The sequence below is a fragment of the Lacerta agilis genome, chromosome 6, assembly GCF_009819535.1.
Source record: "Lacerta agilis isolate rLacAgi1 chromosome 6, rLacAgi1.pri, whole genome shotgun sequence".
Taxonomy (NCBI): Eukaryota; Metazoa; Chordata; class Lepidosauria; order Squamata; family Lacertidae; genus Lacerta; species Lacerta agilis.
In genome coordinates, this window is record NC_046317.1 from 6,422,201 (window position 1) to 6,450,129 (window position 27,929).

Genomic DNA, 27,929 nt, shown 5'->3' on the forward strand with positions numbered 1-27,929 from the left:
GCAGGCGTACATTTCACCCCTAGATCTATGTATACTGAATCCTATTCAGACCAAGGAATTAGCCTCCTTTCAGTTCCATTTAGCATGTGATTTCAGATTGCTTTTACAGTTGGAAGAGACTAGAAATATAACTTGTGTTTCAAAACCAAAGCGTATTTTGGACTCCTGAGTTCTGAAAATAATGAATATTATTGCCCAAGTGTATTAAAATATAAAAAGCAAATGATTTTTTTACATCTACTTTTTCACACCCAGACGCTGTTTCCCAAAACACTGAAGCATAACTATTACAAAAAATTGCTTGCAGAGGGTTGCAAAACTCTGAATTATTAGAACTGACACTGCAACACTTGACAAGATGGAAAACCCCCAATTTTGTCCAACAATACAAAAGTACTGATCATCAAAACCTTACCGAGTTCTGCACTTTGTCCAAAGAGGCTTTCTTAGTATTTCTACTATAGCATCATTGCAATTTTGATGCAGAGGTCGGTCTGTTCTTATGCACCATTACTCATGAACAACAGGTTGGACCCTATATGTTTTTTTTTAAGTACCACTTCCACTATGCTTCTTTTAAAAAGACAGAAAGTACTTCCTTGCCTCCACTTTCTACTATGCAAAGTTGATAACATTATGTATTCTCTGTGGCTGCACCACAATTATGCAGCTGCTTCTCTAAGCAACACCCCCCCCCCAGACGAATGTTTTATGGAAACAAAATGTTTGGACTATACAGTCGTACCTCTTGTTACGAATGCTTCAGGATGTGTACAACACAGGTTACAAATGCGCCGAACCCAGAAAGGACAGAACGCGTTACTTCCAGGTTCAGCGGTTCACACATGCGCAGACACGTCAAATGACATCACGCACATGCGCCGAATTGCGTCGCGCACATGCGCAGGCGCGGCACTTCAGGTTACGCATGTCACAGGTTACGAACAAGGCTCCGGAACGGATCCCGTTCGTAACCAGAGGTACCACTGTACTGTATTTTGAAAGCCACGTTGCAGAAAATATTCCACTTTGTTTCAACCAGTATGTTACCAACCTACCGCCTGTGATATGGAGCAGGATTGTAATCAGCACAGATGTCTCCTACCTCCTAGTGGTCCTTCTGTGGACAAGGCCTGAGGGTTAAGCTGCTTATTTCTGCAAGCCGTAAGCAAGTTCTTTTGACCTCAGCCACTGCTAATGTGACTAAAGTCCTTGAACTACTGAAGATACATCAATAAACTGTAGCTAGCTCTTCACCATTTCTATGGGAGTTCCCTAAATTGCATCCTTCCATGCCTCACAACAGCCTATAATATATCACATGCTTCCCCTTCTGGGCTCCTACGGTCTTGGAAACACTACAAACATAACTTGTGGAATACTGTACAGGACATTGCCCTTAACGAGACCAAGCCCTCTGGCCAGTGTCAAATAATCTGTCACTATAAAGTACTTGTATCCAAGCCAGATATTTATTGCTATTGATCCACCTGATCCTAGCAAAAGACTTTTGTTCTCCCAGCCCAGGACTTTGACCTCAATTAAGTTATGAATTTCAATCCGATAGACTGTTCCACTTACCCTGCTGCTCTCTCTGACTGGATTAATTAGAATTAGCTAGGCCACCCTCGAATGCCTCATGGATCATATTATTATAATAATAAATATAGAGATGGCAGCAGTATACAAGAAAGAATTTTGAAAGATTGCTCAAGCAAGTACATCATTCCGAATCTGCCAATACTAATTTATCTGAATTTGATTACCACATTTGCTGCTTTTTATTTCTATTAGAACAGTCTTCCTTGACATTATCTCAGCTTCAAAGTTCTCCCTTCTACATAAAGACAATCACATTGGCACATAACACTCCCTAGTTGCAGGTTCAAAGTGGTATTACGGCAGTCCGTCAGAACTACAGAGAGCAACAACGGAATAGTTATTAAGCACTTAGTAATCTAAAAGGGATGCTGAGACAATACTATCTTCCATTACTACAGAGAGGGGTAATGAAAAAAGGATAGAGCAACCTTGCACATAGCCCTGAATGGCTATTATAATGCATTTGATAAAGGCTTTTTATATAGTTAGTTAATTGGCTGGTGGGCAAAAAAAACCCGACCACCTTCATGGAGGTAAAAGTATATATATATCATTACATGCATTTCTGACATCTACACTAATGCTTGTGGAATGGTTATAAAATGGGCTTAATACAAGGCATGTTTGATTGGCTAGTGGAAATGTCTGAATTCCCTGGGGTCAGACCACTATAAAATATAGTATTTTGATACATGACTGATACACTGACTTAAGGATTTAGACAGTTCAGGTTGCCATATTATGCAGAAGCAGAAATGCTTTAAGCAGTCAGATCACTTAATCATTCAGGTCAACCATCTATAAAAGATTGCAATTATGTAACTCAGACTGGTAGAATGGGAGCCTTGTTTGTATAATGACGGGTCATAGCTCAGTGGTAGGACATTAGTTCTGCATGCTGAAACTCCCAGCTTTACTCTCTGCCACCTCTGGGAAGGGCTGGGAATGCCCCAAGTCTGAAACCATTCAGTGTAGTCTACAATATTGCAAATATTGCAAACAAATTGCAAACATGCGCTGGATTATGGAGAAAGCTAGAGAGTTCCAGAAAAACATTTACTTCTGCTTCATTGACTACGCAAAAGCATTTGACTGTGTCGACCACAGCAAACTATGGCAAGTTCTTAAAGAAATGGGAGTGCCTGATCACCTCATCCGTCTCCTGAGAAATCTCTATGTGGGACAAGAAGCTACAGTTAGAACCGGATATGGAATAACTGATTGGTTCAAAATTGGGAGTACGACAAGGCTGTATATTGTCTCCCTGCTTATTTAACTTATATGCAGAATTCATCATGCGAAAGGCTGGGCTGGATGAATCCCAAACCGGAATTAAGATTGCCGGGGGGAAATATCAACAACCTCAGATATGCTGATGATACAACCTTGATGGCAGAAAGTGAGGAGGAATTAAAGAACCTTTAAATGAGGGTGAAAGAGGGGAGCGCAAAATATGGTCTGAAGCTCAACATAAAAAAAAACTAAGATCATGGCCACTGGTCCCATCACCTCCTGGCAAATAGAAGGGGAAGAAATGGAGGCAGTGAGAGATTTCACTTTCTTGGGTTCCATGATCACTGCAGATGGTGACAGCAGTCACGAAATTAGAAGACGCCTGCTTCTTGGGAGAAAAGCAATGACAAACCTAGACAGCATCTTAAAAAGCAAAGACATCACCTTGCCGACAAAGGTCCATATAGTTAAAGCTATGGTTTTCCAAGTAGTAATGTACGGAAGTGAGAGCTGGACCATAAAGAAGGCTGATCGCCGAAGAATTGATGCTGTTGAATTATGGTGCTGGAGGAGACTCTTGAGAGTCCCATGGACTGCAAGAAGATCAAACCTATCCATTCTTAAAGAAATCAGCCCTGAGTGCTCACTAGAAGGACAGATCCTGAAGTTGAGGCTCCAGTACTTTGGCCACCTCATGAGAAGAGAGGACTCCCTAGAAAAGACCCTGATGTTGGGAAAGATGGAGGGCACAAGGAGAAGTGGACGACAGAGGATGAGATGGTTGGACAGTGTTCTCGAAACTACTAACATGAGTTTGGCCAAACTGCAAGAGGCAGTGAAGGATAGGCGTGCCTGGCATGCTCTGGTCCATGGGGTCACGAAGAGTCGGACACGACTGAACAACAACAACAACAACAACATTGGAGACAATGCTCAGCTAGGTGGACAAGCTATCAAAACTTGCATCTCTGCAGGGAGATAAACCCAACTAACTGACCTTCTTAAAACTGAACAGATTCTTAAGAATGACAGATATGGAGTATTCTTTCTGTTAATTTTAATGTGAGGAGAAAAAAGTAGTAATTGGTTTAGAGATTCAGACACCTTTTAATGAGGCTGATGGGAGGATATTGTGCAAATTTCCAGCAAATATAGTGTGGGATACTACGCCTGAATATTTGCTTAATTTTTAATTCTAATACCTCCCATAATAAAGTTCCATGTGTAAACACTGTGAAAGTAGCAGAAGCCATGTGCTACTACAATGTGCAAAGTGACTTGTTTTGTACTTTTGGGGGCCGATGTAGGTCTTATTTTTGGCGATTCTGCAAAAACCAACCTATTTAGTTGATTATACATTATGATACAACAATTTGCATACCATTTAATCACAGTAGTTTGTACTAAGCAGTGTACAGGAGACCAATACAGTAAGACTAAAAAGGAGCTTAAATCATGAAGCCAGGGGCCTGCCTGCCTGCAACTGGCAGCGAGCTCCACAAACCTGCACCTGCAATAACAAACCCATGGCTCCTGGTGGATATGAGCCAACCATGCATCTGACCCATGGGGGAACACTAACAGCAACCCCCCAAAGACACCAGTGCAGGAATATAAGGAATCATGCAGTCCCTGAGGTATCCTTGACTCAAGTTGCTAAGGGCCTTGCAAATTAATTCAATAACTTTGAACCTGGCCCAGTACCTTATGGGCAGCCAGTGCAAGCTTTTGAGCACTGGGAGTTATGTGCTGGCGATACTCCAGGGATCCCCCTTGCCAGAAGTCTCAGTTCTGCCAAACTTATTCTGACTCAAGAGGATGAGCTCCCTGAAGTACCTCTGTCTCTCAGCCTTGTAGAAATCAAAGACTGCAAAATAAGGCAAGGTCCCTTTAACCAGTCAATCAGCAACTCCAGGGATCTTGTCAGCCAACATAAGGCTCTGTGCAGGAACAAAACAAGCTCTTCAGCTGGCTGCCTGGCTCCCCACACCCCACAATATCCGCAAATAACATGCAAAAAGACTGGTTTACTTAAAATGTTGGGCAACTGTCATCTTCCTATTAAATACAGCCAGCAGCAGAAGTCTATAAGCAGCAGGAATGAAAGATTTCCTTTTAACTCCAAATAAATTCTTTCATCAGAGAGAGTTCTGTGGATTGACAGGGTGCGAATATGATTGATGCCATCTTGAAAAATAGGGATTTGTCACTGCTAAGTAGAGACAGAAGATGCGCATGTTGTTTCATGCTTCAAGATGAAACCCAGGATTAAAGGAAACAATTTGAGGCTAGAGCCCTTCTGTTATGATGCACTCACCTGGAAAACTGACTCAGCTGCCAGAGGAATCTTGTTTTGTTCTTGAACAACAGGTTACATTTTCACACCTGACTTTTTTTTTTTAAAGAGCAAATAGCTCAAAGAGGGTTTAAAACTTCTAAACGATTTCCAAAATTATACAGGTGATTTAGCACATTAGGCACATGTTTGTCAAGACGACTAAACCACCAAATCTAAGTACACAGTAACAAGATAAGGATGATTAAAAAGGAAATAGGGCCATCTGAGAATGTCATATGCCACATTAAAATATGATTTTTAAAATGTACGCTTAGAGGCACATTCCACAAAACATTTCTGGGGGGGGGGTGTTAATATTTAACAGCTATGTGGAATGGATGGAACTTTTTGTAGAACAGACTTTGGGTGATAGGTGCCAACCAAAAGCATATATTCTTCTAGACTATATAGTACAGTACGTTTATTTCAATGGTAAATATATTTAGCTCCCACCTACTGCTTTTTTTTAACCCAGACATATCTATATATCTGAATTTGGATGTTTGGCAACCACAAATAACTTGTTTTGCAACTTTAAGAGGATGTATCAGTATATGCACCACTGTCAAAATATTTCCAAGAGAAGCATGTTTTAGGACTGGATTATGTGATGCTGAGCTTTGAAAACAAAGTTCTCTACACTATTCACTGGTAATAATGCACCTAAATATAAAGCTTTGTACATACTTTCAAGTGCAGCTTCAATACTGACTAACTATAGAACAGGAGATGTGTGGGAAGGAATGACCTTTTTTTCATTTCAAAACCCTCGTCTTCTTTCCTGATAGCAAGTTTCATATTTAGGGACGCTGTGAATCACAAATGAGCTAATCAACAATAACTGCAGTTTCCCAGTACCGGTAATTCACGGGATTAACCACTACCACAAGGTCGGGAAATATACACACACAACAAAGTCCAGCAAGTTTTGAAAAGTACTCCAGCCCACATCCAATAGGTAGAGTACAAACCGAAATAAATCACTATCGAATCCAAAAAATACTTCAACATTCCAGCAGAAACTTGTGAATGCTTTGAAGGATGTTTTTGCTGAAAAGGTTCCCCCCCCCTCAGAAGACATAAACAGCATCTGCTGAGCACTGACCACTTAGCATTCAACCTGCTGCCAACCTGCATTCTTCAGAGAGACCTGTGAGAGAAATGTGGAGCTGTGCCACTTCTAATAACTGTGACTGGCACCCAAGTCAATGCTTTAATGCAGAAAGCTACCCTCTGTCACTAAGCAGATCTTTCCTTTCTTTCGCTTAATGGATTTCACAACCATTGGCAGGAGTATAAACAGGGTGGGCATATATGCTTGCAGCCTACAGAGAGCTTCCTGGAATAGCCAAATTGAGAAACAGCAGGGGAGAACGGGTGTTGGGCAAACTACCCTTTTTACAGTTATGGTATGCTGCTGCTTTATCTGCCCTCCTCTCTTGGCATCTTCAGCAGGCCTGCAGCAAGAAATCTGGTAGCGGACGTGCTCAAGGAGCCGCAGGACAGAGGCGGCAATCGGAAGAGTACAATATAAAACAAACAAACCAGAGGCCATACTTTCTTTTCTAGGGTAAAAAAAAAATTACTTATTCTAGAATGTATGTACTTGTTTCCTCACATTACCTGGTCAAAATGTAAACACTCAGTCTGAGAGTGCTGTACTTGCTGATCACAGGGGTTTGTTTTTTGTTTTTAAAAGATTCAAATAAGGACTGAAGCTATGAAAGAAGATGGGAGATTAAATAATATGTTTTCAGATGATAATGACCTACTAATGTAAAATAGGTCAGAATTACAGGGTTGTGGTTTTTTTTTTTTTAAGTAAATGCAACACAGGATGTTGCAGAACAACCGTTTGGGAAAGAAGCAAAACATATCCAAGCGGCCTCTTTAAAAGCATAGCTAAACATTTGAAGGCACCAAGAAATAAATATTTGAAGAAGATAAGAAATTTAGAAGATTTAACATGACTACTCATTCTTCTTCATGCGGCAAAGAAATTTATGAAGATTAAGTATTCTGAAGAAATATATACATTTGTCCAATCTGATGCACGATTGGCAGAGGCTGATCTATATTCTTCACAGGATCCAGAGAACAATCCAATAAATAAATTCTTGTCTAAGTTGAAGTTCCTTAAGCGGGATAAAGTTGAAAAAAATTTACACAGTCCAGCAGCATATAAAGCTTTGGGTGCTCATTGTGTACTGACAGAAGGATTCATCAGTGAAATGGTGGAGTTTCATTTTTGGCAATTCCCCTTCCCACTGCAGTGCCTGTCATCATGGCAAATGCACTTGTAGGTTACCTAGATAAAGCTGGGTTTATTCCAACATGTGATTTAACATGTTGATTTTTAAATAACATTTATAATCCTTCCTTGCAACAAAAAACCTCACGGTAGTTTTACATTACGTTATATAAGGTATGTACGGCACTGGACATAATTTAGTACATTAAGAATCGTAAAAGGTCAGCAGTATTATTTTTCAGTAAAAGCCTTGGATACCTAAGAAATGTCTTTCAGCATTTAACAGCTTTTAATTTGGATGGTAATTTTAGAAAGTGAATTAGAGCTGTTAGATGCAAGCCTGAGAGAGAAGGGTGCTGGCTGCACATCAGAGCTATCTAACCGTCAGAGTAGTACAACACAAGATTGTCCTTTATCAGCTATATTACTTGAAAATTTGTACAGTATACAGCCATTTGTTTCTGTAGTAAAATGTGAAAAAGATCCATACCTTTTTTATTGCCATTTGCCATATACATGCAAACAGAATTTGTTTGGGAGCATTCTGGCACAATTACAGACGTGAAGGCAAGGCAAACAGGTTAGCAAAAACAATAAGTATACTGCCCTTGAATCCTACTTGTGGACTTCCCATGGGATGGTCATGGTGGGGTGAAAGTTGCTTCCCTACACCCCTGCTTCAAGGTGGGCCACTAAGTTATGGGTGTGTCTTTTCCTATATTTTTAATACTGATGCTCACTCACAACTGTGCCTTTGCAAAAAGAATGTCAGAGGAGGCCAGAAAGGAACGGTTTGAGCAAGAGGGGGGGAGAGAGAGACAGCGAGTGTGTGAGAGTGTGTTACAGAGCTTTTGGGGAACACAAAACAACACTAACTGCAGGTTCTGAGCTACATAGACTATATAACTGCATCAAACGGGAAGATGACAGAATTAAAGGAGACATAAAAGCATTTTAGAGGCACAGAATAAAAAGGAGCAAGAAAATGGAAAGGAATACGAAGCCATCTTTGATTTATCCATAATTTCTACTTCATTTCTGGCTAATGGTGGAAATTAGTCTTTAGATAGTTGATAAAATCAGCCTGTCTGTGCTGGGTTAGTACCATGATCTGTGGCCAAGCAAGTACTTCTAAAAATTGATTTTTCTTTTTGGCAACCAATGGTCCAGTCAATAATAATGTCGTTTGAGAAGGATTGAGTCATGAGGGAGATGAACCTTCTCTTCCATTTATTATGTTTGTATTGTCTCTATTTGAAAAGCATGCCCCCCCCTTCCCAAAAACGTGCATGAGTGTACTATAAAAGAATTGATACTCTGCATCTTTGTCTCCAGAAGCCCTCTGACTCACAAGCACCTTCCCATCTAAACTGATGGAATGCTTTCAGTCTGCAACGGGAAAGGTTACATATTGAGGCAGAAAGAAGTCCCCTCCTCTTAAATCAAAACTGATACTGGCAAGTTGGCCAACTTTCAAAAACATCTGTCCCAAAATGGATCAAGTGAACACTCAGGACGGTGGCCACAACACTGCCCTTGCTGAGGCAGAACTACATCTTACAAGAAACATGACACTGGCTGACATCAGTAGCTGCCACTGGTTGGGGCGCAGAAACACACAAAATGGTGTGAGGACACGGAGGGTTAACTTGGTACCATTTTTAGTGACAGACTGAAAGGTATAGTTTAGGTTCAGATATCTGGTGGATGTACTTGGCTGAGGAGCCAACAGGGTGAAGCTACCGTCTGTGGGATTATGACTGAATGCTTCTAAGTCAGAATCCCCCCTAAATGTAACAATACTTGTAAGGTACAGTTCCACCTTGAGTAAACAGCCCACTTTAAAAAAAAAATACATTAGGTTATTAGCCAGCAACAAGCAAACAATAACAAAAACTGCATAGGTCTTGATGGTTTACAGCCTCTGCAAGCAAGGAAGGTAAATGCTGTGGAAGCAATAACCAAATTACACCGTGATGGTGCTCTACAATGCTACAAATGAAGATTTCACTTGATGGTACAGGAGGTAAGCACACAGAACAATGCTGAAGCAGCACATTCTGATCTTTCCTGGGAAAGGAACAAAATGTACACTTGTGTCTTTTGAACAGCTGGCTTTCTGGCAATACAATAGCAAAGAAATGCTAAAGGTATAAATTTAACACAAAGCTCTTAAAAGAAAAGCTCCTGCTGTTGTTCATTTCAATTTCTAGCCTCCCGGGGGGAGGAAAGACCATTTACTATCCTAATAAATAACCATAGTTAAGAATTTCCCCACTCACACCCTTGAAGTGCCCTAGCCCTTTCTTGAAGATAGCTATATTGTTTTCAATTAAAATGGCAACTCACTGTTGAAACAGAGTAAGAATCTTGGGACTATCAAAGCCCCTCAGACCTCTTTGTCTTTTCTGTTGTGTTGGTTGCTCAGTGTGCAAACGGGTATTATCAAGAAGGGGGCTTCTTATAATAGCTGCAGAGGTCACGGCAACGTTTCCCCCAAACATGCCCAAGGAGTAAAAATGGGGAACCTCCAGCCCAGGGGTCAAACCTAGCCCACCAGACCATTTTCAGGAAGTCACGTCCACCTGTGTGACACTTAATGTCATACATGGGCAACTCCCCTATGAAGAAAGGTTGCAGCATTTGGGGCTTTTCAGTTTAGCGAAAGGGGAAGTAAGAGGTGGCATAACAGAAATTATGCATGACAAGGGAGAAAGAGGATAGAGAGAAGGTTTCCTCTCTACCCCAGAGCACTGCAGCTCGCAAGCATCCAAAGGAGCTGAATGTTGGAAGATTCTGGATTAACAGAAGTACTACTTCATGCACCACATAGGTAAACTATGGAATTCGCTCCCAAAGGAGGCAGTGATGGTCACCAACCTGTCTAATCTTCTTTTAAAGCCATCAAAATTCATGCAGGACAAGGCTATCAATGGCAACTAGCCACGATGGCTATGTTTTACCTCGACTGACAGGGGCAGGATACCTCTGAATACCAGCTGCTAGGAACCACATGTGGGGTAGAGTGCTATTGTGCTCATGCCTTGCTTGCAGGCTTCCCACAGGCATCTGGTTCCACTGTGGGAACAGGATGTTGGACTGCATAAACCACTGGCCCGATCCAGCAGGCTATTCTTACATTCTTATGACGTAAGGTGTGGGGCCGGAACAAGCAGGAGTTTAAAGTGGGCTCCCTACTGTTCCTTCGCTGCAACAAGGCGAACGCCCAGCACCTCATCCAGTTGATGGGTGGTCAGAGCATGCCTTGCTCCAGGAGGGGGAAGCTGATAGCATTCAGCTAAAACCACATCTCCCTCCCAGCCCTGTCCCCTGAAGCGCAGGAATTTAAAGTGCAGCACAGAGCTTTCAAAAAGGCCTACGATGTAACTTTAAAGGAGCATCACAGGGGCTGTTTGAAAGTCCTTTGTGCAGTCCACACTGGCCCATAGAGAAAGATTATAGCTGAGTAGAACCAAAACGAGAAGGGGAATGAGGCAGCAAAGATAAGAGTGTTAGGAGAATGGCATTCTTCAGAGCAGTTGCTAGAGAGAAGGTGCATTTGTGTATGTGACTGAGGGATCTCCAAAACATTCATTTCCTTTTTCTTCTTAGTTATCAGGCAGTATTTGCCCCACCAGGGGGAGTGAACGAGTGTGTTGCAGGGAAGTGGGAGGGATAGGTGCCCAGCAAAAATATTAATCTTCTCTCAGCCTTTGGCAAATTAAACATCCATGGCCTTTTAAACTATGGGGGTACAGTGGTACCTCGCAAGACGAATGCCTCGCAAGACGAAAAACCCGCTAGACGAAAGGGTTTTTCGATTTTTTAGGTGATTCACAAAACGAATTTTTTAATGGCCGTGACTCGCAAAACGAATCGTCTTGCGTGGTACCACTTTAAGAAAAAGCCGGAACCTGCTGCTGCAAGGAGAGCGGCAGCAGTGGCGGGAACCGGAAGCGGCAGCTCGCCTCCTCCCACCGTAGAGGCTCACAAGTTCCAAGGTGGAGCAGCCGAGCCTACCCTCGGCTCCCGAGCCTGCCCTTTGCTCCCCGCAAACCCCAGAACACTCACCGCTCCGGGAGGGAGGAGGTAGGTCCGGCGCCATTTTAGCCTCGGCTTCTCCCTTACTGCGGCCCCTGCTCCCCACACCCAGCTTTCTCCTGCTGCCGCCGCTCACCCTGCTTGCTCCGCTGGCTTCTCCTGCCGTGGATCCTGCTCCCCGCTTGCTCCCCTGGCTTCTCCCGCCGTGGATCGTGTCCCCCGCTTGCTTTTCTGGCTTCCCACTGCGTTCCCTGCTTGCTCCCCTGGCTTCTCCCGCCGTGGATCGTGTCCCCCGCTTGCTTTTCTGCCTTCCCCCGCTATGGATCGTGTCCCCCGCTTGCTTTTCTGGCTTCCCACTGCGTTCCCTGCTTGCTCCGATGGCTTCTCCTGCCGTGGATCCTGCTCCCCGCTTGCTCCCCTGGCTTCTCCCGCCGTGGATCGTGTCCCCCGCTTGCTTTTCTGCCTTCCCCCGCTATGGATCGTGTCCCCCGCTTGCTTTTCTGGCTTCCCACTGCGTTCCCTGCTTGCTCCGATGGCTTCTCCTGCCGTGGATCCTGCTCCCTGCTTGCTTTCCTGGCTTCTCCCGCCGTGGATCGTGTCCCCCGCTTGATTTTCTGCCTTCCCCCGCTATGGATCATGTCCCCCGCTTGCTTTTCTGCCTTCCCACTGCGTTCCCTGCTTGCTCCGATGGCTTCTCCCGCCGTGGATCCTGCTCCCTGCTTGCTTTCCTGGCTTCTCCCGCCGTGGATCGTGTCCCCCGCTTGCTTTTCTGCCTTCCCCCGCTATGGATCATGTCCCCCGCTTGCTTTTCTGCCTTCCCACTGCGTTCCCTGCTTGCTCCGATGGCTTCTCCCGCCGTGGATCCTGCTCCCTGCTTGCTTTCCTGGCTTCTCCCGCCGTGGATCGTGTCCCCCGCTTGCTTTTCTGCCTTCCCCCGCTATGGATCATGTCCCCCGCTTGCTTTTCTGCCTTCCCACTGCGTTCCCTGCTTGCTCCGATGGCTTCTCCTGCCGTGGATCCTGCTCCCTGCTTGCTTTCCTGGCTTCTCCCGCCGTGGATCGTGTCCCCCGCTTGCTTTCCTGGCTTCTCCCGCCGTGGATCGTGTCCCCCGCTTGCTTTCCTGGCTTCTCCCGCCGTGGATCTTGCTCCCCACTTGCTTTCCTGGCTTCCCCCGCTATGGATCGTGTCCCCCGCTTGCTCTCCCCGCTCACCGGTCGCTCTGCCGCTTGCTCTGCCGCTCGCTTTCCCCGCTCGCCGGCAGGAGGCTTGGACTTTTTTCCCATAGGAACGCATTGTTTAAATTTCAATGCATTCCTATGGGAAACCGTGCTTCGCAAGACGAAATTTCCGCAAGACGAAAAGACTTGCGGAACGAATTGATTTCGTCTTGCGAGGCACCACTGTATTGTTTTTGTATGTTACTATGTTATGTATTTTTGTGTTTGATACTGTAAATTGCCCTGGGATCCTTAGATGAAGAGCCGTATAGAAAACAAACAAACAAATAAACAGACTCACAGAGATGGGAGGTATTATTGTTAAGGGTATACATTTTGGATACTCATTGTTCCCAGTACTAAGAGGGTTTTTTATTTTTTTAAAAAAACCTGCTTCTGCCATCTTATTTTGGAAATTATATTTTATGATAATTTGTGATTTTATTTATCATTTTATTCGGGCTATGTGCTGCTTTTAGAGTTCTATAGGGGACCCAAAAGGCAAGATTTAAATCTTTTAGTTAAACAAAACAAACAGTGTATCAACTGATAATAGTGCCTGTTTTAGTTTTCCTTTTTGTGTATGGAACATATACAGGTCCAAACTACAAAGAGTTAAGTATTTCTGTGTTTATTCCTCTACACTGGTGAAACTGATAGTTTACAAACATCTGTGAAAACAATTATCTCCTCTCACAAAGGCATTCTAATTCTTCACTAATATATCAGATTTATCTAAATTAACCATAGTTAAGAATGTTGGGCTGGTGTTAATACCAGGCAATTTACCTTGTTAAGCTCACCCAATTTGCCTTTTTTAGAATAAATAAAAATCTGGCATTGTTAACAAATATACAAGTCTGTAAAGGACCTTACGCAATCCGGTCTTGATGACTTATTTAAACTATCAATATCCTCTCCAAGTCTATTCTCTCCTCTATAAACACTTCAAACTGTGGCAAACCTTCAGATTCATCAGCTAGAGGTCTCTCTCTAACATCCTCTGTAAGAAAGGTTTGTAAATATGTTATATCACTCTGCAATTATCTCCATGAACCTTCAGCGCTCAACTCATATCCTGGTGAGTAAAACAGACCTGCCCAGTTCCATGCAGGTTTCTTGCGTTTAATGCATTAACTGTGATCATAGGCCTTTTTGGCTTTACCTAGTTACTTTCAAACTACGGTATTTCTAATGTTCAGTAGATAAGTTACTTCTTATATTCTTAATCTGGTATGAATCCTGGTGATAACTTCAAATTTTATAACATCCTATGCAAGATGGAAATTAGCCATATCACAAATTATAGCTTTAGTACAATGATGCAACAAACTAGCTTGAGAGTACTTGCTTACCTTTGGACGCAGCTCCCTCACACATAGCAGCAAGCTCAGCCTTTATATATTTTTATGTACTTAAGGAACAAGGAACAACCTGCCACTCACCAGATTTATCATCTAAGATTTGCACTGCTTGTGTATGTCTATGCATGTATGACTGCGTATTACCTGGTGTGCATGTCAGCTGTGGGTAGCCTCACCCACTTTTTGGCTACATGTCGCTCCCAGAGGGATTGGAAGGTATTGACTAGGCTTTCAGGGCAGAAAGGGTTAGCTACCTCTGCTCTAAATCATAAGACAAACCACCACTCCAAGTTCACACATGAGAACAAACTGCAGCTAACTGAAAAACAGAAATTTTCTGATCTCCTTCCTTGTGAAAGTTTGTTTTCTGCTGCTCCAGAAAAGCGGACACAGAGCAATGGATTCAAACTACAAGAAAGAAGATTCCACCTAAACATTAGGAAGAACTTCCTGACAGTAAGAGCTGTTTGACAGTGGAATTTGCTGCCAAGGAGTGTGGTGGAGTCTCCTTCTTTGGAGGTCTTTAAGCGGAGGCTTGACAGCCATCTGTCAGGAATGCTTTGATGGTGTTTCCTGCTTGGCAGGGGGTTGGAATGGATGGCCCTTGTGGTCTCTTCCAACTCTATGATTCTATGATTCTATTCTATGATTCTAATGGGAGAGGGGAAGGCAGAGTACAATCAGCCCAAGACTTGTGCACATAACACAAAGAATAGACCGGTGTTATATCTGAACTCTGCCTATTTATTCACAGTAGGCATACCTATGTATTTATCTGTGTTAAAATTAGAAAACAAAACAGAAGATGCAGATTTTGGATCTGGGGCAGCCACTCACTTATAAGATGCCCAAACCATCTAAGTTCTAAGCATAGCTCTCAAGACAGAGCCACCCACTAGGAAAAGGCCTGTGGCTAAGGATTTAGGTAATTAGATTACACAAATGACCATTTTCAACACAAAGCAAAGCCTACCTCCCACTCCACAAATTAGTTCTTTCTGCACTCCCCCCATCCCAAGCAATCACCATCTCTTTTCAAATGTATTATTAAAGGTAATTATCAACACTGAAAAGAGCTGGACTGGACCCTATAATCTGGAAGGAGAAAAGCTCTGTCACTCTGTTGCTGCAGTTCAAATATTTCCCCACCTAAACACCTGCCAGTTTAAGACCAGAGTAAAGGCCATCTCAAGCTGACTCAAACTCCACAAAGCTGGGAAATTGGAAGTTAAGTCTGATGTCTTAACAGATGTGCCCCATGGTCAGCAATGTTGCTGTTCATACAGCAAAACAAGCTTTCTTTCAACTTACCCTCCATGCACTCTCATTCGGGTCTTTAAGGCCAAAATACAGATTGGGATAATAAACTGTCTGGGACCAACAAAGATGTCCTGCCATATGAAACACCTGAGCCCTCCTGTGAATGAATCCATGTCTGCTTGTTGCTTACACATATATGTAAGATGTATATAAGGTGTATATATAAGACTGTGTTGTGCCTACAGTAGTTTTTCAGGTTCCCACAGTCATCTAAGGATTGGTGACTCTGGATCTAACCACTGCCCAACACTCATTCTAGCCATTCCACACTAGTATTCACTACGTCTGAAAGCACTGCAATACAGGCCGAACTTTTGCTTCAGAAATCAAAGTGTGCTCTCCCAGACCAATACTATTTACTCTGACTGGCAAATGCAGCTCTCAAGCAAAGCATTGTTTTACTACCGTATGGTTGGTTGATGAAGGTACAAGCCTCAGTTTACTACTGGTGTGTGTAGACACAGGACATAACTAACAGAAAAGTTCTAAAGTTTTCCGTAACCTCAAATTAACTAATACTGTATATAAGAACAAATCTTCTGATGTTTAAGGTGTACGTGGAAACTTTTTTTTTATTCTGAGAAAGGTTTCCAAATGTAGTTTGGAATATGTCCTCCTCTAGCATAAACGTCTCTACTTTCCTCTTCATAAAGATAACATCACATGCACAAACACACAAAATATTACTAGAATTTAACCCATGTTGGAATCAGGGATGGATGAGCGTCTATGTGCACACTGCCTGGCTTGTCTGCGACATTTCTGTTCCATTCAAGACCTTTTAGAAAGCCTCCTTTATTTATTATTTGGAGGGGGGTGTAATACAAAATGTTTTCATTTTATAACCATTATTAATCCCAAATAATGTGGCTAGAAAATGGCAATATATAAAAAGTAGGAAAGAGAAAAGGAGAGAAAGGTTTCTGTGTTTTAAAAAATGTAATTTCCCAAGTCAATTCCATGTTTAAAATTTGCAACCAATAATTTTTTTTTGTTTTCAAAAACTGAAATGAACATCTTAAACTTTTGAGTTTTCAGGGATTGTTATCATGGTACACCAGGTTGAAAAGACATCTAAGGATCAACAAATAATATGCACTTTAACTGCACATACTTAAGTATCAAGCACTAAACACTTCATCAACTAAGTTTGTGTTGCTCATTAAGAAACCTATTCTTCTTCTGAACTTTTATAACAATAGTTTACTAATGAAGCAACAATTAGTCAACTATTTATTGCGTTGTTTGTAAAAAAGCTGTTTGTTGAAAAAGCTGGCTGCTTTTAATGTAAGTATTTTCAAGCGGGGGCCCAGGAAGCAAGTTGCTGCACATCATAGCAATGAAAATGACTTTAGAAATAAATCGCGTTCCAGCCCTAGTAGGGTTCCTCTGTCATGAAACCAGTGGGTATAACCCAACAGTAGTCAATTAACTCTGTACATCAGGAAAGAAATTCGTAGTAAGATAAAACTCTAATCTGTGCTCTACTCATCCCTTGGCTAATTAAGTCCCACTTTTGCTGGTATGTCATCTTTTTTTTTTTTTTAATCTCATTTCCCTTCAACAGCCATGATTTCATCACCTCTAAGCTGATGCATTAGTTCTCTTTCTGCATGATCTTCAGGCTCCTAGCACTTGTAAGTGAAAACAGAACGCTTTAAACAAATTCCCCTCCTCTCTATTATTTAATTGTCCTCACTTTCTCAGATTCAACTTATCTGATTTTCATCCCTTAGCTGACATTTCCATACCACAATCTGTCATCGCTTCTATCAAACCTCTCCTCCAAACTTCTTCCAACAGAATTCTTCCGCTCATCCGTGAGAGAAGGAACAGCAGGAGGGCGAAAGAAACACTTCAATCTTTTCCTTCTCATTGTTTGTTCACTAAAATTGCCCACCTGAAGATGCTTTTCTCTTCACAGGGGAAAAGAAACAGAGACCCATTCATCACCACCACCACCACCACCACACATTTATAGGAAAGCAGCCAGGGAGGGGCACAATTTCAAGTGAACAAATGGTCAGAGGGGAAATGGGTAAACAACCCCCCTCTTGCCATTCCGCCCCACTCCTCAAGCTAGCAGAACCCTGGTGATGCTTTCAGTTAATATGTATGGATGCTAACTCCCACATTATCACCCAATTTGGTCCTCCACTTATCTCTTCCTCCCTTCACTTGTGTTTGTGATAAACCCTTGTAAGAAGGGACTGTGCTGCTCCTATGTTCTGTAGAAAGTATGACATGGTGCTGTTGAGACATTAAGCAGTACAACGCTGAAATTATGATGAGCAGAGGCACCAAAAGTACTCAGAGCAGAATCCTGAAAGAACCCTACATATCCTTCATATGTGCAACTGAGAACATTTTTGCTGTATTTGCTTCCCTTTTGAAATGCACTAGATATACCAGAGTTGTCACTGCTCCAATCTATACCTGGCTGTTAACATCCGCTGTGTGTTGCAGCAGTACCGAGGCTAGTTCCTTGTGTCCTCTGTCACATGCCCAGTGCAGCAGAGCTCTGCCCTAAAATATTAAGCAAACAACAACATTGAGTGAAACTGTTGTAATAGCTTAAGATAACCAATGTGAGCCTCAAAGAATTTCATTAGATACATTAATATCAACATCGCTCGCACTGTAACATGCATGCACACTTCTTCAGATATGGCTACCCACCTGTAACTGGAACTATGGAAGGCACCACATTGAGCCACATGAAATGGAAGTCCATCAACCTCACCAAGAAGAAGTGTGCATGCACACGAAAGCTCATACCAAGAACAAACACAGTTGGTCTCTAAGGTGCTACTGAAAAGAATTTTCTATTTTGTTTCGACTATGGCAGACCAACACGGCTACCCACCTGTAACTGGAACTTTCTGAATTAGAATTAGAATTACTTATTAAATTTGTATGCCACCCTTCATCCGAAGATCACAGGGCAGTTCACAAGACAAAAATACAAAACAAGAACACAAAATACATAAAAACAAAACAAACCAATAAGGATGCAATGGAGGCAGCCAAAGTATCCCTTCTTTGTTGCCTTCACGGCCACCAGGTAGGCTTGATGATCAGCCCTCACCAGCGTTCGACTGCATTTGGCCAGTTTTTCTTCACTCACTTTCAAGCCATCTCCCAGCTTGTTTCCTTTTCCTAAGCTCTGGAGTATACCAGGGAGCCAAGCGGGCTCCAAGAAGTGGGAGAGGGTGCTCAGGGGTAATCATGTCAAAAGCCCAAGCCATCCAGATGTTCCGCAAGTCACCCAGGGCTTCAGTCATATAAGCTGGGAAATCCCCCAGGGCCACCTGAAAAGCAATTGGGTCCATCAGCCTCTGAGGGAGGACCATTCTCATAGATCCCCTGCTTCTGCAGAGGGAGAAAGTTGTTGAGATCCTCAACTGTAACAGGAAGTGATCCAATCATGACAAGGGACTGATGTCAATACCCCCCCCAACTTTCAGATCACCCTCTTCCTGCCCAGCCAAGAAAACAAGGTCCAGAGTGTGACCTGCCACATGCCTTGGGCCGATGAAACGTTGGGACAGTCCCATGAGCCAACCCAGAGCTAACCACTTTGGCATGGATATTGCATCACATCAAGAACCATTTATAAGCATATTAAAAGTATTCATAAAAACAAAGAGATAAAAGAATTTCCCACATTTAAAAGAGTAATATTTAGTCGGGTTTTTTTTGCTACCGCTACCATTACTGCACTGCAATAGCCTTGTTTTATTGGAATTTTATACGATTATGTTGCAATTTAGGAGGACTTTACATGACTGTGCTTCCTAGGACATGGTCTACATGGGGGAATCTGGTTGACTTCGACTTCTAGCATTCTCAGACAACATGGCCAAAGGTTGGAGATGATGGGAGTTGTAGTCAAGCAACAACTGGAGGCCCACAGGTTCCCCGCCTTTACCAAAAGAAAATTTCCTCTGAGGTGAGAAACTGATGGACAATCCACACAACCTAGCTGAACTAGTGGTCTAGTATACACACATGGTGGTATGTATGGAGAGAATTGTGCTATGGACCTTGAATATTTGAGGCAGCAGCTCAGGACCAATCAGCAATACCAGAGGTCACGGTTGCTCAGACCTACTCATCAGAGCCTATAAAGAGTTCCCCAATTACCAATGGAGTACAAGACTCAAAAAGCAAGCACGGGTCTTTTAATGAAGCACTCCTCAACCTGGAAAGGTGGGGCCAGCTAGGACTTCATGTTCTGTGTAAGCTCAGCCACTCTCTCTCTGGCTATCATTGACACAAATTCTCTGCCTCATACTTGTATGAGGTCCTGTGGTCCACCTTCAGCCAATCTCAGAACTGGTTCCTGTTTCTCTGGCCTTTACTGTTCTTTGGCACTATATACCTGGGTCTGTGACCCAGAATGTCACCTCATCCTGCAGACTCCCACCCATGGCCAGAACGACAGTGCTCTTGAAAGTGTATGGACTTTGAACATTTTTAGAAAGTTTCACCATCTTAAACAAAAAACTTCCTGAAATTATTCAGTCCATAAACTTTTAAGTAAAAAGCAACTCACATTTTTAGAAACAACCTCAATCTCATGTCTGCAGATTGTACACATTGCAGTTCTTAATTAAAACTACCTACTAAAATATTTAACCCAGATGTAACATGTGACACACTTGCAGAAATGACCTTCCTAACCACCCGTACTAAAGTGAAGCTGGAAATCATAAGCAGCTCATGAAATTTTGAAACAGAGCACATTTCTTTCTGGACTATTCAAACTTCTTTGCAGTGCTTCATAAAGCCACCAGCTAGCTAGGTATGGCTCATTCTCATCATGAATCTTCAGCAAGCAAGCAAGCAAGCAAGCAAGGAAGGTATTTAAGTACATAGCAAAGCTTTACATTTGAAGTTGAGAGGGCTAGGATGACACCTGCACCTAATCCAATTCACATTTCATTCTACATGTTATTCAGAAAGGCAGCAGATGTGGATCATTATTTTAAGTAGGAAAATGCTGTCTCAGGCTTCCACGCATTAAGCTTTTCAGCTCACTTTTAACCCAACAAGTAATTAATTTTGTAACACATTATTTTGATAGTACACTAATTAACCATGAATTAGAATGGGTTTTTGGCAATTATTCTTTTTAGAAACATAGATGGCACCCAGATTAGTTCTATGAATTATTAAACCTTACTGCACTCAATTATACAGCACAGAATCGAAAAGGAGTGTGTGGATCTTAACATATCTGGCAAAAGCAAAAATGATTTTAAATTAATTCACTGATAAAAGTCTGGTTTATTCATCTGTCATTTACAGTCCATTCTCCATGTCAGGAGTGACTAGGTCTAGAATGGAGAGATGGCCTGCTCTGCCAAGATAGTAGAAGGTTGCATTATTCTCCAAGGTCTATCACAACTCGAAAAGTCTGTTGGTTCCCCCTACCCTGACTTATCCACAAATGGTTCCAGGTCAGACATTAGCTTTCCCCATGCAATAGCTAGGTTCCATTTTGTGTCCACACAGTTCTCTAGATGGTTTCCTCACACATGCACTTCCCTGCTTTCCATTCTGGCTGCCACTCCAGCCTAGGCTTCCTGCAGTTTCTTCGCTGGCAGTCTAAAACAACAGGTGCAAACTTACTTGGGGTTGCAACACGGCATAATTTTTTGCAAGCTCTCTTTCTCCACAAACAACCCAAGACCAAAAACTTGGAACACCAGAATGAAAAAGATGCATGTAAAAAGATGCATAGAAGCTACTAACATGAGTTTGGCCAAACTGCGAGAGGCAGTGGAGGATAGGCGTGCCTGGCGTGCTCTGGTCCATGGGGTCACGAAGAGTCGGACACGACTGAACGACTGAACAACAACAACAAAAATGCATCTCAAGGAAACACGAGCTTTTTCTTAAAATAAAATAAAATGCCAGAGTGTGTGTGGAGGATTGCCAAGTGGGAAGAGTGCAAAACAGGCTTAACATTTGACACACACACACACACACACACACACACACACACATCTGTAGTGTCCTGTACCACCACATAGAGGAAGAGGAAGAAGAAGAAGAAGAGGAGGAGGAGGAGGAGGAGAAGTTTAGATTTGGTATCCTGCTTTATCACTACCTTTAGCCCTACACAGTGGGGACTAATGCCCACTGAGATTGGTAGGGTGGGAGACAGGGAGCCCAGCAGTAGGTGGCGCCAAAGCAAATGACAGGAAGAGCCAACTATTTCTAGTTTAGAAGAAGGAGAGTTTGGATTTGATATCCCGCTTTATCACTACCCGAAGGAGTCTCAAAGCGGCTAACATTCTCCTTTCCCTTCTCCCCCCACAAAAAAACATTCTGTGAGGAGAGTGGGGCTGAGAGACTTCAGAGAAGTATGACTAGCCCAAGGTCACCCAGCAGCTGCAGGTGGAGGAGCGGAGACACGAACCTGGTTCACCAGATTACGAGTCTACCGCTCTTAGCCACTATACCACACTGGCTCTCAGTTCTATCTGGCCTGCATACACAGGTAACAGATGCGTTTAGGCATTTTTGCATAGCTTTGGCTTGGTACCTTTTTAATGGTTCTGGCCTTGTGCCTTTAAAAGCAGTATGACACAAATCCAGCAGGATACGTTTTTCTTGGAAAGCGGGCAAGGCAGGTGGTGGACAAACCTACATTTGTTAAATGTCTATGTATCAGGCTGCAGTTAAAGGTAGAGGATCAGCAACAAAAAAGAGAAAAAAGTGGCAACCAACATAGCCTAGAATTTAATCTGAAAAAAAATTCACTTCACGAGAGCAATATTGCAAGTTCTGGCCTTCCAATGCTTACCATTACAGCATGTTGTTTTCTAGGGTCTCAAACAAAGGCAAATAAAAAATATCCATACTTGCGCTTCCAAATTGCATTACCTATATCCCCATATCTTTCCAAAGGTTATAAATTTGAAGAATTGGCAATAGTAAGGCCTTTGATTAACCAGCTGGGTGGTTGGAGGCAGATATATCACATGTGCTAATACACATGACACTGTTTATTGAAAGCAACCTCTCTAATACTATGCATTGTGCTAAATAATCACATTTTTAAATTTTAAGTGTAAACCATTCGGTGATACAACATTCTATTAAGACTCTTATTCATTATCTTAATGCCAGCAATTTCACAAATGGTATCTGGTGTTGAGGGGGCAGGGGAGAAACCTGGTAAGGACAGTGTTAGTCTGGCCTTTCCATGCTGTAAACTACACTGATTAAGCATAAACAATTTATGCAAATCAGCATCAATAATTCAGCGCCAAAAGCCAAATTGGAAGTGTTTCATGAGCTGAACAGCCTGTCCATCTTTGGCCCAAAATCTATGGTGTTTAACAGTTGTACAGCATCCCCAAGAGGACGGTAGGCTACCAGATTATTCATTTTATTCCCAAACCGTAAATTAAAAATTGCTAGGAGCTGTGCCCTCAAATGAGTCCCACTCAAAGTAACTTTATTCATTTACATTTCTAACATGCCCCATCTCTTGCATAAAATGTATTCAACCTTAGATTGGTCTAATATATGCACAGAATTAGTTTATGCTCCAAAACAAGGCTGTGTACACTGCATTGAAAACATGAAAATTCTGTGCCCAGGTAATCCAAATTCTGTGAAAAGGAAAACTAAATTCTGGGACTAGTAATAATTATGAAGGTTAAGCACATTTATCAGGAATGGTCTAATCTTTCTAGTCAATAGAAGGGGTGAGGTCAAAGGCAGGTCACTGAAATACGTAGGCCTCCATTTTTCTCACTAAATTAGGATAATAGAGGTAATTTGGATGGGGGCCAAAGAAAGTTTCAGAAGTACGTAGGAGCCGAGGGTTGAGTTTAAAATTTTAGGAGTTAAGGTGATATTATATAAATATGTCTAAAAAGATAAGGAGAAAATATTTGGAGTTTGGGTGAAAATAGATTTGACCATGATTGGAAAACTGGTAAAGAGGTAGACAGTGAACTCAGCAGGGGGTGGGATTTGAGGAAGTTCAATATACAATGAAATTGAGGATAGGAATAATGTCAGGCTTATGGAAAAGGGCCGGACTTAAGCAATGATTATTTATATGTTTAACATGTTAAATTGATTATTTATATGTTTAACATGTTAAATTGATTATTTATATGTTTAACATGTTAAATTGATTATTTATATGTTTAACATGTTAAATTTGAAATGTTTAATATTTGCTCCTCCAAGACAATATTTGCTCCTGTGAGAGAGGGGTGTGGATAATTGCTTTCCCCAGTGAAAGGGGGGGAAGGATGAAAAATTTAACTGTTTATATAATGTGCTTTAAAAAAACACAACCAATAAATTTTTAATAAAAAAAGAAATACCTAGGCCTCCAACTACTCCAAGTTTCTTCACAAACTTCAGCTATTACCCACACACTTTCAAGCATATTTCCACAGGTATCAAGGCAAAAAACGCAAATGCTAATATTCACAGGAAGCCAACTTCTGTTCCCAGTATCACATTCTGCTGGTTTCCCTCATTCTCAAGGAATTACATCATATACCCAGCCCAGCCCAAAATATATTCCGGGTGTCCATTACTATTTTGTTCTTTTCTCATGGAGAACACGTTTTAGCTGCAAAAGAATGAGGATACTTCTTACGCTCTAAATGATCTGGAATAAAAATGCATAAATCTAATCCCAAGTACAGTGACCCTGCCTATTAAATCTTCCATGCCTCACTTGGCCAGCCTCTATAGCAGTTTCTCAAGTGAACAGCACATAAATTTTGCTTTGCTGCATGACACAGGTCTGTTCACAAACAAAGCAAGTGGGGAGGCCAAGAAAAGACTTGCCTGCTTTCAAACATGTATGTGCCTGAAGACAACATGTATAGGAACTGTTCTTAATTCAGACAGAAAGAGACAGCATAGCAAAGGTAACTAAAAGGCTCGTTCAGTAGAAATATTGTATTCACTGCTGCTATACTACATCCAGTTACCCACGGGGAGGGAAAATAAAAAAATAGATCTTTTTTGTTCCTCCTCCGGCTCTGAAAAGCATTGGAAAACTTGGAAAGAAATGCAAACATTTCTTATTCAATATTTTCTTTCAGCACAGTGAGTGAAATGCTTTTTAAAGCAGTGTATTAAAATATTGTTACAGGCAATCCACACTACTGTAAATAACTTGGGAGGCAAGATTCAAAGGTAGTAATGCTGCTGATAGCATTGCTACTGCATCTGATTGGATTACTAAATAAGCAACATTCTTAGGACTTGATGTCAGAAAAGTACTTTCAAAAATATAAAACATGAAACAGGCTTGTGGTACGGTAGCATACCAAGCATATTATGCCTATGGCATGATGGGGAAATGTTTTTGTTTTTAACTACAGCACCAACTACCAACTCCTCTTGCTTCTGGATCTAAGTTACCTTACATCTTCTGCATCAACATAAAGGGAAATTGATGACTGTTCGTAAATTCAATACTGAACATGAATTAAACATTATTAAGTTTAACAAAAATAATCAAACTTACTGCTGCTCAATTACATTATAGGGATGATATTTTCTGAACTTTTTTGGGAAAACTATATATTTTTTATTTGCATGAAAATGCTGAGATCTACATACTGTTTCAAAGCTTACATACAACAAATATTTTAATTTACTATAATGTTTATAGTTTCATTTGTATTATTTTTTGGACTGGGAAAAATGTATGATTGTTTTTGTTATATTAATTTATTACCTGCCCCAAGTTATGCTATATGGCAGTTTACAACAACAGTTTTATTATTTGTAACCCGCCCAACTGACTCAGTTACAAATTAAAATACAATACTGAAAACAGTTTGAAACAACTTACAAACAATCACAAAAGGATGGGTCCTAAAAATATACATCTCAGGTGTCAAAGTTATACCAGTTTCACCTCCAAAACTGGGCATATTTGTAGTTATTGCTTAAATAAAATTATTTTATTTACTTGAGTCTAGTGCGCAAATCAATTTTCAGAACCTTCAAACCAAAAAAAGTGTTTGCTGGTGAATGTAATGCGCATGGGAAAAGTGCACTCTTTACAATGAGTTTTTACTAGCAGTTTCTTCATGGCTTCCTCCCTGCTAGTCAGTGCCCATTGCAAGATCAGAGATGCTGCATTTTATTTCCTGCTCCTTTCCCCGCAAGCAAAGAATTTAAAATAAGAGGCTTTTCCTGGCACAAAAGAGGAAGGGATGGGGTGGCGAAGAGAACCACAAAGCAAACACCTGACCTTCCACCTTCAAATCTGAGGGATGCATGGAGAGGAGCGGGCGAAGGCAGCTGATTCTACCTGGGGCTGCAAGAGAGAGCATGTGTGCGTGTGTGGGTGTGAATGTGATTGTTCATAGTGGCAGAGCATGCCCAACCGGCACCAAGGGTGGACACACACCTGCAAGAGTTGTTGAGCTTTCTTTGGGGGAGATTGCCCAAAGTTGTTGTGCGTATGCTCTCATACAGCAGCCTCTATTTGCAGCCTGGGTGGGGCACAGGGCACGTTTCCTTCAAAAGGAAGGCGATTTCGCCTAATTTGGGACTGGGAGGGTGGGACACCTGCAATTTCAAAACCTTTCCCCATAACTGCAGAGAGGATATAATCCTCAAGAGCTGACTGGCACCCTTTTTGAACAGGATGAAATCCCCCCCCCCACATCTGTATGAATTCCTCCCAGCCCTGCTTAAGAGCTATTTTGGCATTGTTTTAACAGTGCTTTTTTCTATCTGCTTGTGCCCAAGGGCCCTTGCACCTCCTTCCCAAAGCCTTTGGGAGGTCGGGTGCTCTTGAAGGGGGTTGGAGCACCTTCCCCACCACCTTCCCAAAGGCTGCCTGGGTTTGAAAAGGAGACAAATTTAAACAATGAATGCAAGCCACATCTGCACAGGCACAAGTGGGAGTGCACTCCATGTTGTGCGCTTCCAACTGTCCTTTCCCATTTCTGCAGGGTTAGAAACTGGGGTAGAAAAGGTGGATGGCTCCTGGAACCTGGGCGCCAAAACAGAATGTCTAGTTTCCACCGAGGGGTGGGTGGGTTTGACAACACTTTTTTATTATTTTGATAAGCATGAATTACTAAGTAATTCACATAAGTGACATTTTTTAGCAGAAACTGTTAATACATGCTTAATTTGGTTTACAACAAAAATATTGGTACCATACTTCAGTTTTCAAAACACTCTTTATTCTTAAGCTCCTTAACATATGGTCTATCCTTAACATATACTTTGAGGCTTCAAAGCACATACATTTCAGTAATCCTCAAGTGTCAGCCAAGCACAAAAAATAGCACCTAGACTTTTTGAGGTGCTCACAAATGGGGAAATGTGCCTGGTGCCCTGCTAATTTCAAACTCTGCACTTCAGATGTTATAGGAAGTCAGATGGGTGATAGGTGAGTGGCCTTGTCCATCTGACAATGTAGCCTGTGGAAGGTGGGTCACTTTCGGATCCAGGCCTCTGGCTAAAAGTATGTTTCCGAGCACAATTCAAAGTGTTGGTGCTGACCTTTAAAGCCCTAAACGACCGCAGCCCGGTATACCTGAAGGAGCAACTCCACCACCATCATTCAGCCCAGACACTGAGGTCCAGCTCTGAGAATCTTTTGGCAGTTCCCTCACTGCAAGAAGTGAGGTTACAGGGAACCACGCAGAGGGCCTTCTTGGTAGTGGCGCCCACTCTGTGGAACACCCTCCCATCAGATGTCAAGGAAATAAACAACTATCTGACTTTCAGAAGACATCTGAAGGCAGCCCTGTTTAGGGAAGTTTTGAATATTTGATATTTTATTCTGTTTTTAATCTGTTGGGAGCCGGCCAGAGTAGCTGGGGAAATCCAGCTGGATGGGCGGGGTATAAATATTATTATTATTATTATTATTATTATTATTATTATTATTATATTTCATAGCTATACGTAAAACTTTTCTACGGTGAAGTCATGTAAGAAGCCTCCATGTACAGTCACTGACATGGGAAAAGTAATGAAAAGGGTTGCAATAATGCTGACCGCTTGATAATAAAAGTGTGAAAGGACCTGTTATTTTCATCTTTGATAAGAATGGGGCATATAATGAATTCATTAACTGAAGAATATCCTATCTTTCTAGAAGCAGGTATTCCAGAAAGTCGTTTGGCTCTAACAGTAGCCTAGAAGTGGCTTGAATTACTAGTTTATTGTTATAGATACCAGAAAGTTGACTTCTAGTTTATTACTACTGATCACCAGAAAATAATCACAAACCATTCTTGGACTTGCAATTTATACAAATTTATCTTATATGGCTAAACAACCTGTGACCTCTGGCAATACTGATAGAGCTGAACAATGTACTGTAGAAACACACAGATGTTTCAGTTCACTTCATCGAGGATGAGTTTCTAGTCTTGAATTTTAAACTCCCTCCCCTGCTTTCATCAAATTAATTCATATGAGTTCCTGATTAATAATAAAAAGCCATGCCATCAGCATTCAGAAACCCCAGCCGGGAATGTTATGGCTCAAAGGGCAGAAATCTGCTTAGAGCTACAAGAGAACCCAACTGA

The 27,929-nt window shown here is 41.9% G+C and overlaps 1 protein-coding gene across 3 annotated transcripts in view; it reads right to left on the bottom strand.

Moving 5' to 3' along the window:
• ACBD6 (acyl-CoA binding domain containing 6) overlaps positions 1-27,929 on the bottom strand; it is a 97,420-nt gene that overhangs the window by 31,310 nt on the left and 38,181 nt on the right. For 2 of the 3 annotated variants that reach the window (XM_033151314.1, XM_033151316.1), the window contains exon 6: positions 17,803-17,892. The exons of the other annotated variant lie outside the window; for it this stretch is intronic. In XM_033151314.1, the coding sequence (XP_033007205.1) occupies positions 17,803-17,892 (90 nt within the window). The remainder of the gene's footprint in view (positions 1-17,802; positions 17,893-27,929) is intronic. 3 annotated transcript variants of the gene reach the window in all.